The 14,428-nt window shown below is 35.3% G+C and overlaps 1 protein-coding gene across 6 annotated transcripts in view; it reads left to right on the top strand.

Moving 5' to 3' along the window:
- MYO9A (myosin IXA) overlaps positions 1-14,428 on the top strand; it is a 244,619-nt gene that overhangs the window by 82,806 nt on the left and 147,385 nt on the right. For all 6 annotated transcript variants that reach the window (XM_065941681.1, XM_065941682.1, XM_065941683.1 and 3 more), the window contains 3 exons: positions 6,390-6,479; positions 10,751-10,867; positions 13,303-13,437. In XM_065941681.1, the coding sequence (XP_065797753.1) occupies positions 6,390-6,479; positions 10,751-10,867; positions 13,303-13,437 (342 nt within the window). The remainder of the gene's footprint in view (positions 1-6,389; positions 6,480-10,750; positions 10,868-13,302; positions 13,438-14,428) is intronic.

Below are 14,428 nucleotides of genomic sequence, written 5' to 3'. Positions count from 1 at the left end.
TAAGGAGTGAAGTTTCAGTAATAAGTAGAAAGAAAATATCTTCAAAAGTCAAGGAGCTAGAGAAGATCTGGCAACACCTACCAGAGTGCCCTGCCTATAGTTAGATCTTATTTTTATTTATCATTATTTTTTATTAGAAAAAATTTTTTGGCCCTAAGGCTTGTGGGATTTTAGCTTCACAACTAGGGACTGAACCTTGGCCCTTGGCAGTGAAACCACTGGGTCCAGACCACTGGACTGCCAGGGAATTCCCCCATGAAGTTTATTTATTTATTTATTTACTTATTTATTTATTTTTTGGCTGCACTGGGTCTTCATTGCTGCATTTGGGCTTTCTCTAGTTGTGGCAAGAGGGGGCTTCTCTCTTCATTGTGGTCCACTGGCTTCTCATTGCGATGGCTTCTCTTGTGGAGCTCGGGCTGTAGCAGGCTTCAGTAGTTGCGGCTCTCAGACTTTAGAGCACAGGCTCGGTAGTTGTAGCACATGGGCTTAGCTGCTTCGTGGCATGTGAGGTCTTCCAGACTAGAGATCGACCCCGTATCCCCTGCATTGACAGGCAAATTCTTAACCACTGCCACCAGGGATGTCCAATAAAATTTAAAGACTATTTGGAAAATTATAAAGGCAGCTGATTAAAATATGAATTCAATAATATTTTAAGTTGCTTACTGAATCCAGATAAGATTAGTGTCTTTTATGTGGTTATGGTTTGTGTGTGGACTTGTGTATGTGGTTATGGTGTGTGTGTGGACTTGTGTATGTGGTTATGGTGTGTGTGTGAACTTGTGTATGTGGTTATGGTGTGTGTGTAGACTCGTGTATGTGGTTGTGGTATGATGTGTGTAGACTCGTGTATGTGGTTGTGGTATGATGTGTGTAGGCTCGTGTATGTGGTTGTGGTGTGTGTGTGGACTCGTGTATGTGGTTATGGTGTGTGTGTAGACTCGTGTATGGTTGTGGTGTGTGTGTGTTAGCTATGATGTGTGTAGACTCGTGTATGTGGTTGTGGTATGATGTGTGTAGACTCGTGTATGTGGTTGTGGTATGATGTGTGTAGACTCGTGTATGTGGTTGTGGTATGATGTGTGTAGACTCGTGTATGTGGTTGTGGTGTGTGTGTGGACTCGTGTATGTGGTTATGGTGTGTGTGTAGACTCGTGTATGGTTGTGGTGTGTGTGTGTTAGCTATGATGTGTGTAGACTCGTGTATGTGGTTGTGGTATGATGTGTGTAGACTCGTGTATGTGGTTGTGGTGTGTGTGTGGACTCGTGTATGTGGTTATGGTGTGTGTGTAGACTCGTGTATGGTTGTGGTGTGTGTGTGTTAGCTATGATGTGTGTAGACTCGTGTATGTGGTTGTGGTATGATGTGTGTAGACTCGTGTATGTGGTTGTGGTATGATGTGTGTAGACTCGTGTATGTGGTTGTGGTGTGTGTGTGGACTCGTGTATGTGGTTATGGTGTGTGTGTAGACTCGTGTATGTGGTTATGGTGTGTGTGTGTGTTAGCTCGTGTATGTGGTTATGGTGTGATGTGTGTGGACTCGTGTATGTGGTTATGGTGTGTGTGGACTTGTGTATGTGGTTGTGGTGTGTGTGTGGACTCGTGTATGTGGTTATGGTGTGTGTATGGACTCTTGTATGATCACTGCCACGTTTTAGTGCCAACATTAAGTCAGCTCCTCAAAATGAGTTGGGTAGTTTTTCATTCTTTAAAATCTTTTTTCTGCATATAATAGAAGAATCATTAGCAAAGAATAATATGTTTGTTAAAGATATGAATAATATCAACCCTATGACCAATGGTATTTAATGTTCCTCCAATTAGTTTTGTGTTGACTGATTTTTCAGGATTTTTAAATCTGGTTTGAGTTAATTTTGATGATTTTTGTTTTTTCCTTGAAATAATTTGTTGATTAAATGTTTAAAGCTTACTACTTTTGTATTCATTGTGAATACTCTGTTAATGTTTAAATTATTTTTCTCTATGATGTTAGCTTTCTATTCATGTTTTCTTTTGATACATAATTTGTCTTTCATTTTTTATATGCTTATGTATTGATTTATATTTTTAACATATTTTCTCTTTTCTGTTAAATTATGAAATATTTTTTAGAATATAATATGTATGAAAAAGGTATAATAAATACCTGTAGACTCAAAATATTATCCAAGTAATAAAATATTACATGTCATTGAAGTCCACTGTGTACTTTGCCCAGCAGAAGTATAAATACTACTATGAATTTAGTTTTTTTCCAAGTTTTATTAATTGAAATTATAAATGCAGTCAAAAGTGGAGAGATGCCCAAGTACCCATTGTTAAGCTTCATCACTTATTAATGTGGCCCATCTCTTTTCATCTGTATCTTCACCTCTGTTCCTTCCCAATTCTTTTAAGACAAATTCTAAAATAAAATCCCAGTTATCTAAAAGATAAGGGCTATGTTTGTAAAAATATTCATAATAATTAGGAAATTACTGTATAGCACACGGAACCCGACTCAATACTCTGTGATGGCCTATATGGGAAAAGACTCTTAAAAAAAAGGTGGATATATATATAAAAATATGGCTTCCCATGTGGAACAGTGGTAAAGAATCTGTCTGCCAGTGCAGAAGATGCGGTTTTGATCACCCAGTTGGGATCACCCTTGGAGTCAGAAATGGCAACCCACTCCAGTATTCTTGCCTGAAAAATTCCATGGACAGAGGAACCTGATGGGTTGCAGTCCATGGAGTTGCAAAGTGTCAGACACAACTGAACAGACATGCACGTATATTTACAATGGGTTCACCTTCCCACACATTTGAAACTGACACAACACTACAAATCATCTATACTGCAAAAAATTTTTTTAAAAACTCACAATATTATTAAAATACCTAAAAATAAATGAGTTGGTTTTTAGTCTCAGTTATATAGTCAATGTTGAGGTTTTCTTTTTTTTAATGATTTCCCTACAATTTCTTGTTTTTCATTGAGTTATAATTGACATACAATGTTAGTTCCAGCTGTTAAACATAATACAATATATTTCAAATATACAAAATGCAATATATTTCAAAATGATCATAGTAAGTCTAATCAACATCTTTCAGGATACATAGTTACGAAAAGTTTATTTTCTTGTGATTAGGATTTCTAAGACCTCTTCTAGCAACTTTCAAATATGGAATACAGTTTTTATTAACTGTTGTTACCATGTTGTGCATTCCATCCCCATGACATGTGACCTTTACATTATATCTGGAAGTTTGTACCTTCTGCCTTGAATTTGTTGTTGTTGTTCAGTTGCTCAGATGTGTCCAACTCTGCTACCCCATGGACTGCAGCACGCCAGGCCTCCCTATCCTTCTCTATCTCCCGGAGTTTGCTCAAACTCATGTCCATTGAGTTGGTGATGCCATCCAACCACCTCGTCCTCTGTAGCTTCCTTCTCCTCCTGCCCTCAATGTTTCCCAGCATCAGGGTCTTTTCCTGTGACTCGGCTCTTCTCATCAGGTGGCTCAAATATTGGAGTTTCAACTTCAGCATCAGTCCTTCCAGTGAATATTCAGGGTTGATTTCCTTCAGGATGGACTGATTTGATCTCCTTGCTGTCCAAGGGACTCTCAAGCATCTTCTCCAGCACCACGGTTTGAAAGCATTAATTCTTTGGTGCTCGGCCTTCTTTATAGTCCAACTCTCATGTCTGTACATGACTAATGGAAAAACGATAGCTTTGGCTATATGGACCTTTGTTGGCAAAGTGACGTCCCTCCTTTTTAATACGCTATCTAAGTTCATCAAAACTTTTCTCCCAAGGAGCAAGCATCTTATAATTTCATGACTGCAGTCACTGTTGCAGTGATTTCGAAGTCCAAGAAAATAAAATCTGTCACTGTTTCAATTTTTTCCCTATCTGTTTACCATAAAGTGGTCGGACCAGATGTCATGATCTTAGTTTTTTGAATGTTGAGTTTTAAGCCAGCTTTTTCACTCTCCTCTTTTACTTTCATCAAAAGGCTCTTTAGTTCCTCTTCGCTTTCTGCCCTTAGGTTAGTGTCATCTGCATATCTGAAGTTATTGATATATATCCTGGCAATCTTGATTCTAACTTGTGCTTGATCCTGCTTGGCATTTCCCATGATGTACTGTCCATACAAGTTAATAAGCAGGGTGACAGTATACAGCCTTGATGTACTCCTTTCCCAATTTTGAGCCAATTTCTATGTCCAGTTCTAACTGTTTCTTCTTGACCTGCATACAGGTTTCTCAGAAGGCAGGTAAGGTAGTCTGGTATTTCCATCTCTTTAAGGTCTTAATTTTCCAGTTTCTTGTGATCAGCATAGTCAGCGGTTTTAGTGTAGTCAATGAAGCACATGTTTTTTTCTGGAATTTCTTGCTTTTTCTATGATCCAGTGAATGTTGGCAGTTTGCTCTCTGGTTCTTCTGTGTTTTCTAAATCCAGCTTGTACATCTGGAAGTTCTCAGTTCACATACTGTTGAAACCTAGCTTGAAGGATTTTGAGCATTACCTTGCTAGCATGTGAAATGAGCACAACTGTATGGTAGTTTGAACATTCTTTGGCATTGTGTTTCTTTGGGATTGGAATGAAAACTGACCTTTTCCAGTCCTGTGGCCACTGCTGAGTTTTCCAAATTTGCTGGCACATTGAGTGCAGCACTTTAACAGCATCATCTTTTAGGATTTGAAATAGCTCAGCTGAAATTCCATCACCTCCACTAGTTGAATTTAGTTTTTATTTTCATTCTTATTTTTGTATTTTTAAAATAGATAGATGTGTCCATAAAGAATATATAGTTTTGTTCTGAATGTTTTCACACTTTATATGTGTTATACTGTATGTATCATTCTAAAACTTGACTTTTTGACTTCATATTTTGTTTTTAAGATTTTTCAGAAAAAAAAAGATTTTTCAGTGTTGGCTTATATATTCTAGATTCTTCTTTGAGTTGTTTAATAAAATTCTCTTATATGAATAAAACATAAATTTTCTTTTTTAGTGGGGAGTGAGGTTATTTGTAATTTTCCATTTATGGATAGTACTATGATAGGCCTTGTACATGTATCCTTGTTAACATGTGTGAGAATTATTCTAGGATATAATTCAATGAATGAAATCTTGGGTATGATATGTACACATACTGAACTTTATTGTTACTGACATATTACTGTGTATAGTGATTATACCAATTTATACAAGGGTATGGAAGGCACCTTTGCCCAAGTTGTTGCCAGTTTGTATTTGTTTGTTCCCTTAAAAACATTTCTTACATCTGTTGCATAGGTCATTCATTTTTCGATGGTCAGTTTTAATAATAATTGCTTGCATGAAGAAATACTCCTCAGAATATTACAGTGTTTTTTTTTTATCATATATGTTTTTTCTTAGTTTTGTCATTTTGTGTAATCTGCATTATCGATAATTTGATTCTTGAAATAGTTTAAATATATCTGAAAGGTTGAGGTTTTTACATTTAAACTTTGGCTATTCATCTTGTGAAGTTAATTTGCCTGAATATGTTTCTGTTGTTTGGAATTAGAAGATTCAGCAATGGATGCTCCAAAAGAAGGTTTATTTTCTTTATGGCATAATCTTATTTTAAAACATCTTTGACCTGTCATGAGTTTGCTGGTGGCAGGGTAATGACTCACTGTTGTTTTATAAGTGTAAAAACATGAACTGAAGTGATACATGAGAACTTCATGATTATTTTGGCTTCTATAGAGAGAGTAAGAATAAAGGAAGCATCAACTTTATTTTAAAGTTTAGCATCTGTAAGTGAAAATAAACATCTGAAACATCAATAACTATCCATTGTAATGTTCCTGGAATTCAAGATGTGTTGTTGGGATGCCCCTGGTGGTCTAGTGGCTAAGACTCCATGTTCCCAAAGCAGAAGACTTGGATTTGATTACTGGTCAGGGAGCTCAGATCCCATATGCCACAACTTAGACTTGGTGCAGCCAGATAAATTCAGTTAATAAATAAGAATTTAGAAAAAAAAGTATTGTCATTTTTTAGTCTTTGTATCCAGGTTGTGGGATTATGACTGACTGTCTTAAAATATTTTTTGTGCTATTGTGTATTTTTCATACTTTGCACAATGAAACATGTTTCTCTGTTATGATCAGAAAGAAAACTTTAAAAAGACCAAACTGTCTCATTTACCCTTTGTGTCTTGTTTGTGGTGAAGAAGGGTGAGTGGGACACTTAAATTCCACTTTGGCCAATAATTAAATTACCCAGTGTATTGTCTTTTTGTTTTTTCTCTATTGCGTGTTTGCTTTTCTCATTATTTTTTTCTCTGTTTGATGTTTCAATAAGTAATTCAACCATTGTTATAAATCTTATATTGAATTTACTTTTCTGCTGTATAGGTTAAAGAAGAGATGCTGTTCGAGGCACTAGTTACAAGGAAAACTGTGACAGTGGGAGAAAAGCTTATTTTACCATACAAACTGGCAGAGGTATGAATAGATTTTCTTTGAAATCAGGGAACTCTAAATGCTTTTTGAAATTTAGGTTTTTATTCTTGCTCTTAATAGAATGAAAATGACAGTAGTGTTGATTGAAATATTTTCTGGGCTCTTGAAACTTGATTATGAATTTTCTATTAACTTGGAAACTTTTAAAGTTGAATGTGATTGAAACAGTATGCTTAGATTTTTCTCCAATGATCTTAATCTCATCACCACTTTTAATTTTCATTTGATTAATATGTATAGGTAGCAATATTTGACACAAATGATTTTTCCTTCTTGAGCACATCATATTTTCTGGCACATCATACTCTTGGGTTACTTTTCCATTGTTGGCCACTCCTTGGCAGTTCTTTTTGTTTGTTTTTTTCTTCTTCCTGACTCTGTTGATAAAGGATGGGGTTCCGTAGGACAGTCTTTGTCTTTCCTTCTGTATTCTTTTTATCTCAGTTGTCTCACTCAGTCCCATGGCTTTAAATGTCATCTGTATAGTAAGGCTTCCACTAAAGTTTTATTGCTACAGGGAGCCAATATTACTGTTTTACCACTCAAGTGTATGAGAGTGGGCTTCCCTGGTGGCTCAGAGGGTAAAGCGTCTGCCTACAATGCGGGAGACCCAGGTTCGATCCCTGGGTCAGGAAGATCCCCTGGAGAAGGAAATGGCAACCCACTCCATTACTCTTGCCTGGAAAATCCCATGGACTGAGAAACCTGGTAGACTACAGTCCATGGGGTCGCAAAGGGTCGGACACGACTGAGCAACTTCACTTCACTTTTATATGAAAGTGAAGTGAAGTGAAATCGCTCAGTCGTGTCCGACCCTTTGTGACCTCATGGACTATGCAGTCCATGGAATTCTCCAGGCCAGAATACTGAAGTGGGTAGCCTTTCCCTTCTCCAGGGATCTTCCCTTCCCAGGGATTGAACCCAGGTCTCCCGCATTGCAGGTGGATTCTTTACCAGCTCAGCCACAAGGGAAGCCCAAATATACTGGAAGTATATAGGAGTAGGAAAATTATTGAAAGGTCTACTACTTTATGGTGAAATTTTACAGAAGTGATGAGAAATCATAGTGATGACGATTATAAATGTAGGATAAGAATGTGAGACTAGAAGACATGGAGGTGGGAAAATAGTGATTTAAGTGTAGAGAATGCTTTCTAGGCAGACGTTGATCCATTCATCGCATTTTTTTGGGTCTCTCCTGATTGTACCTGTCCACATTTCTTCATTATTCAGGTATCTTATGTCATATTTTATAGCTGCCAACTTTGAGAGCAACTTTGTAGACCACAGAAAAACAAACCATTTAAGAGTTTTGCTCTTCTTTTACATAAAGGTTCAATGCTTTTATATTTTCTTTCTCCACTTTTTTGATTATTAAATATTTGTTATATTTATTTGCATCTTTTAACTTTAAATTCAGCTTTCTGAGATTATTTTTGTTGCCCCTGTTTTATTTTGGTTTATGTTTGTTTAGTCTGGAAGATCCACTGTAGTAAGAAATGGCACCCCAGTTCAGTATTCTTGCCTGAAAAAATCCATGGGCAGAGGAGCCTGTGGACTATATCCCTTGGGGCTGCAGAGAGTCAGATACAACTGAGCGACTGAGCATGTTTGTGTGGTGTATTTATTTATTTATTTAGTAAATATTTGAAAAAGCTTTTTGTGTCTAGAATTGTGCTAGGCATTATGGGTAAAATGAAGAGCAGTCCTTAAGGATTTTAGTATTTTTTTTCGGAAAAGCAATGGAAAGAAGTGTTTTAAGCAAAAAAGTTGCCTTAGAGTTTTTTATTTTTTAAGGCCAATCTGACAGCAATGTGAACAATCAGTTGGAGGAGAGTGTGTTAGTTTCCTGTAGCTATATAACAAACTTTAGTGACTTAATACAACACAAAGTTATTTTCAGAAAGTTTCCATGGATCTGGGCCTGGGTTAGCTGGGTCCTCTGCTCAGGGCTTCACCAGGCTGAAGTCAAGATATTCTTGATGGGTGTTTTTTAATCTGAGACTCAACATCGTCTTTCAGGTTCACAATTTGTTGGCAGGATTCACTTCCTTGTAGGACTGAGGTCCATAATTTCTTGTTTGCTGTTAGGGGCCGTTCTTAGCAGCTAGAGTGTACTTGGCATTTCCTATCATGTGGTCCTGTACACAGCATGGCAGTCTGCTTCTTCAGGTCCAGCACGAGAACCTCTGATGCGTGCGCTCACTCCCTAGTAAGCCACCTCTACCTGGGACAGTATCTCTTGGGTTAACTAAAAATTTCAGCTGATTTGGGGCCATAATTATATATTCAAAATCCCTTCACCTTTGTCATATAACATAACATAGTTACAGGAGTGAAATCCATCATCTTTACAGTCCTGCTCTCACTAACTGTGAGGGGATTTAGAGAGGAAGGGGATTTAGAGAGCATGTATACCCAGTGATGGGAGTCTTGGGAACCATCTTAGGATTCTAACACAGAGGGCAAGAGTGAATGTGCAAAGATGAGTTTGGAGGCTATAGTAGTTACGACTCCTGAGGAGAAAGATGCTTGCTGCTGTGTCTAGAAAGGTGACATTCTGATAGGGAGAAATGGGTGTATTTAAAAAGAAAAAAATTTAGAAGATTGAGTCAACAAGATTTGGCAATGAGTTCTTAGTGGGAAGCAGGGAGGAAGAAGGAGACGTCAGGCATGAATCCTGATTTTGTGGTACATACAACTATAAGAATATTGGTAACATTCAGTGAGACAGGAAATGCTAAACAAGATCTTGTTTGAGTGGGAAAATGATTAATTGGTATTTGGGCTTATTGAGGTCAAGCTATGACAAGACTGCATTTCAGAGAAAAGAGGCTAAAAGTGTAATATTGGGAGTTATGGTGCAAAAAGGCATATTCATATATTTGAATTTTCTCTGAATCTTTTAATTTGACATGAAGGGTTGTCCTTTAATGAAAAATTCAGCTCATTTATATTGATTATGGCAACTAGCATGTTTTCTTATTCTATGTTTTAAAATATTTTGCTTTTGCTGAATTTAATCAGATTTTCTTAATCCCATATCCTCCCCCCCACCCCTCAGAAGCGTAGAATGATTATTCTCTCTATATATTCTGCTATTGATTTTCTTGATATTTTAAAGATACTTTGTTGATCACTTGCCTATGAATAGAATTTTAGGTCCACATTATTTTTTCTCTCAGAACTTCTAAACATTTTCCAATTATTTTCAAGATTTAATTATTGGATAGAGAATTTGATACCTGTTTTCTCTTTTTCTATGTAGGTAATAGTAATTAGTTTGTGTTCTAGCAACTTGAAGCTTTTTTTTTTTCCACTTAAATTCAGAAATTCATTCATCATTTACATGTAGTCAGTTGTCATATTGTCTCCATTTTACAGTTGTAAGAAAAGATTGTAGCCTAAGAGTTTCAGTAAGTTGACAAATCTCAAATTGTTAGAATAAGTAAGAAACTGAAATTGGAATATAGTCTAGCTCTTAATCAATGCTCTGTACCTACTCTAATATATAAACTTCAAAATAAGTCCCTAAATAATAAATACGTAAATTATTAGGATTTGCTTTTTTAAGTGATAGTATTCAATCGTCTAAGACATGTGCTTCCCCAACCCTCTTTTTAGGTTGAGTGCCTTCTAAATGTTGAATTTTCTTTAAGTAATTTTCTTCATTTTTTAGATCAGTTTCAGGTTTCCACAAAAACTCAGTATATATACAGAGTTTCCATAAACTGGGGAAAACTTGAGGTGAGGGAAAAAAATAAATCACCATAACTCCGTGATGAAAGAATTGTTAGTGTTTGGGGAGGAAGAGCTTCTAGATGTTACTGTGGATGACAGGCTGAAGACAACTAGGAATGTAATTGTGGTGGTATTATTATTGTTTCAAATTCCACAGATAACTGATGCTGTTTGCTAACAGGTTTATTCCTATGCCTGGAATATTCTTCCTCACTTTAGCTGGCAAAGTTCATTTGTTAATAAACTTCCTATTCTATCTTCTTTACTAGATGAAATATATACCCCAATATTTAGTAAAACTATTTTGAATTGAGTGACCTACATTTTGCTTTTTTAATCTTTCATGGCAGTTTTAGCCTGGATTTCCTGAGTTGGATTAAATTAATGAGTATATATAGAAAACTTCAATTATAAATTATTGAGATAAAAATTTATTTTTCAAGATAATAAGCTTTTTTTTTCCAGATTGTTGCCAATTTCACTTGGATTCCTAACTTTTTTTTTTCCCCTAGGCTGTGACAGTGAGAAACTCTATGGCTAAGTCTTTATATAGTGCCCTGTTTGACTGGATCGTTTTTCGGATTAATCATGCACTTATGAATAGTAAAGATTTGGAGCAAAATACCAAGGTAGACATATGTTGGACCCTAATATATTTTTCCTGAAAAAAAACTGTTTTTGTTTTTTTTTTAAAAACTGTTTTAGTAAAATGGTTAATGCATGACATTTAAAAACACAGAATTGTATATAGCAATAAGTATCACCTTATAGTATTCACCTTATGTCACCTTATAATATTTCCTGATATTTCTCTCCTTACTACTGTTTCTATGACCCTATTCAGGGAAACTGTTCTTTCTGTGCATCAGAGCTTTTACCCTATGTCCTTACATTCCTGTAGATGTACCTGTATAGAGTTGCTTTTAAATGTAAAAAGAGGATCATGCTACCTGCATTGTTTCTAATTTGTATTTTTTTAACCTAGCTATGTCTTGATATATATCTGGACCTCATTATTTTTAATATTGTAATATTATATAATATGCATATGTAGCATAAATTCAAATATATTCAAATACATTTTTTATTATTATAAATGATTATGTAAGAGATATTCTTTGTACAGATTTCTCTAGGATAAAATCCTCAAATTGTTGGACTTAAGGATATGTATATATTTAAAAAGTTTGGTTGCTACTGCTAAGTGGCTTTTCAAAAAAGACTATACCTCGTTAGAGATGAATGAAAGTGCCTGTTTCCCTGTAACTTTACTCAGTTGAATATTATCAGTATTTTCATCTTGCTAATCTGATAAGGGGGACTATTTTATTATGAATCTTTTCAGTGTTAGATGAAAGACGAGTATCTTCTCATGTTTTCTCTATTTTATTATTTCTTTATATATTTTCGCTATTTTTATCTTATTTGTCATTTTATTACAAGTCACTTTGGATATTGCAGAGACAAAGTTTCTGATATATAGTGCAAATATTTTCTCAACTTATAAGATTTGTTCGTATTATGTTTTTAAGCCTATATATTTTAAAGTTTTTTCCCCAGTTAAATCTGTCATTATTTTACTTTATTGCCCTAGATTTTATTTGTTTATTTTCCTTATATAGGAAGGGCTTGTCTAGGCCAAGTTTATAAAATATGAATGTTTATTCTCATACTTTTAGAATTTAATTTGTGTTCATGTTTGTGTTCATAATTATGTTTATTTTTTTTCCCCAGCTGGATTTTATTTTTTAACATGGTAGATTTTAGATATTTACCTTTAATCTTTTCAAATCCATTTTTACTCCCCAACAACTTTTATGAAATAGTCTACCTTTTCAGGCCAAATAGCAACGTCATCTTTATTACTTAATCCTACTGTCTTAAATATATTAATACAATTGCTCTTATATGACCATGTCATGCCTTAAGTCCACTAGTAGGAAATTGATTTAATTTTTAATCTAATTTACCAAATTGATTTCTTTCTGAAGATCATTATTTTCACTGCTTTTTGTAAGGGCTTAGAATTAGTCAGCAGAAGTAATCAAACAAAACACTCATAATGGAGACTTTTAAAAGTCTCTTGCTATTTATCACTCATTACATCAGTTTGCCCAGTATCTCTTAGCACCAGTGGAGAAAAATTGTTTCATTTAATCACAGCTGTCATATAACTCTATTTTAAGCATGAGGTGGGGTGTGGGAAGAATAATAGTTTGGGGTGTTAGGACTGAATATTCAACATCCTTAGCAAGAAGTTAGAAGATTGTTTCTGGAAGTGTCATATCAAGAAATAGAAGAATAAACACTTTTTACTATATTATACTATTCTGTACCACATAACTAAAAAGATTTGAGTGTTTTTGACTTTAGGGAGCAGAAATTGAGGATGGTGAAGTGGTTTGCTGTAATCTTTTTAGAACTGTTAAATGTCGTAAATCTTGTTTTTTTTTTCAGTTAATGTCATAAATCTTGTATGACTACTTTTGCTAAAAATTTTTAATGTTTTAACTTCAAGAAACCACGTATTCTGATATCCAGTTTCATTTTTAGCCTGTGTAAGACAAGAACTATGCTTGTTAGCTTATCTTAAAGCAGAATTTTATTGGGATAGAGAAGTCAAACTAGGAAAATTTGCATGGTCCTTTGGCAGAATCAGGCATACCCAAGGTTAACCTAGCTTTACTTTACTAATCTTCTGACTTTCCAATAGCCTTTTTTTTTTTTTTCCTTCTCTTGTCTCTGGGGATTTAGAGATTTGTGGTATTGAGGTAACAAGTCTTTAACTCTGCTTTGTACATTTCTGTGAAGTAATCAGTGAATTACATGTGTTAAAACTTTGGATGTATTTTTATAATTAAGATAAAAAGAAAATGATGAAGATAAAGAGAACTAAAATGCTTTTTATTTTTAGTATATTTTGGTTGGCCACTGGGTCCCCTCAAATTTTCCTCCACTGCTGTCAAAGAACTTTGAACATTTTGCTACTTATATTGTGACTATTGTTCATGAAATAAATTTAAGCATCATTTTTTAACCATAATTTCTTTCTTGTTTTTCACAGACTTTGTCCATTGGTGTTCTTGATATTTTTGGGTTTGAAGATTATGAAAATAACAGCTTTGAACAGTTCTGTATTAATTTTGCTAATGAACGTTTACAACACTACTTTAATCAGCATATCTTTAAATTGGAGCAAGTGAGTACCTGAATGGGCTTCCCAGGTGGCTTGGTGGTAAAGAATCCGCCTGCCAGTGCAGGAGATGCAGGAGACGTGGGTTCAATACCTGGGTTGGGAAGATTCCCTGGAGGAGGAAATGGCAACCCACTCTGGTATTCCTGCCTTGAAAATCCCAAGGACAGAGGAGCCTGGCGGGTTACAGTCCATGGGTTCACAAAGAGTCGGACACAACTGAGCGACTGAGCACACACGTGTGAGGATGTGAATGTGTGTTCACTTGCCCCTTCCCCACTCCCTGAACCCCCACCTGCACCTTCACATATACCACAGAAGTTTTTTGAGTCATAGTCATGATAAGTATTTTAAGTGTTGATTTCAATAAAGATATTATTGTCTTCATATTAGTGTAAGCAAATGACAGATGAGAGCATAGATTTTTGGGCCTTATCACACAGGGTTTTCTGTTTTAATTAAAAGGCCTCAAGTAGAATCAGTAATATGTGCTTATTTGATGGAACCTTTGAATGAAAAGATCTATGGATTTGTTTTGATTTTTGTTGATGTTTTTGATTTTTAATTGCTTTTGTGGCCTTGGTCACAGTGTGTCATATTAAGTATGCTTGTTTGATTCTTTTGATCTCTTTAGTTCAAGGATGGGATAGAGGAGTTTATTAATAGAATCTTAAATCAGCTTAGAATGTGGATACAAAGAAACAGGACAGTATAGAGAGACTAAATTGAGTAACTACATGTTTTTTATGAAATGCTCAAATTGATTGAATTAGGATAGGAAGAGTAAGCCATCAGTTTACATGAGAATTCTTAGGGTAACTGCAGGGTCAAAAGAAATGTGGGTTCTTTCTCTAAGCCAGGTTTGAATTCAGTAGCAAGTTGAGTTTATAGCCCAGAAGTTAAGTTTGCATATGAAGACAAATAGAAGGTGGGTTCACATTCAACTCAAAGGAATAATGAAGAAAAGAAATGAACAGAAAATCACAACAGTTTCCTG

Source organism: Muntiacus reevesi, chromosome 7 (assembly GCF_963930625.1).
Source record: "Muntiacus reevesi chromosome 7, mMunRee1.1, whole genome shotgun sequence".
NCBI lineage: Eukaryota > Metazoa > Chordata > Mammalia > Artiodactyla > Cervidae > Muntiacus > Muntiacus reevesi.
Note: the sequence above shows the minus strand (reverse complement) of the source record. Positions and strands in the feature narration are given on the sequence as shown.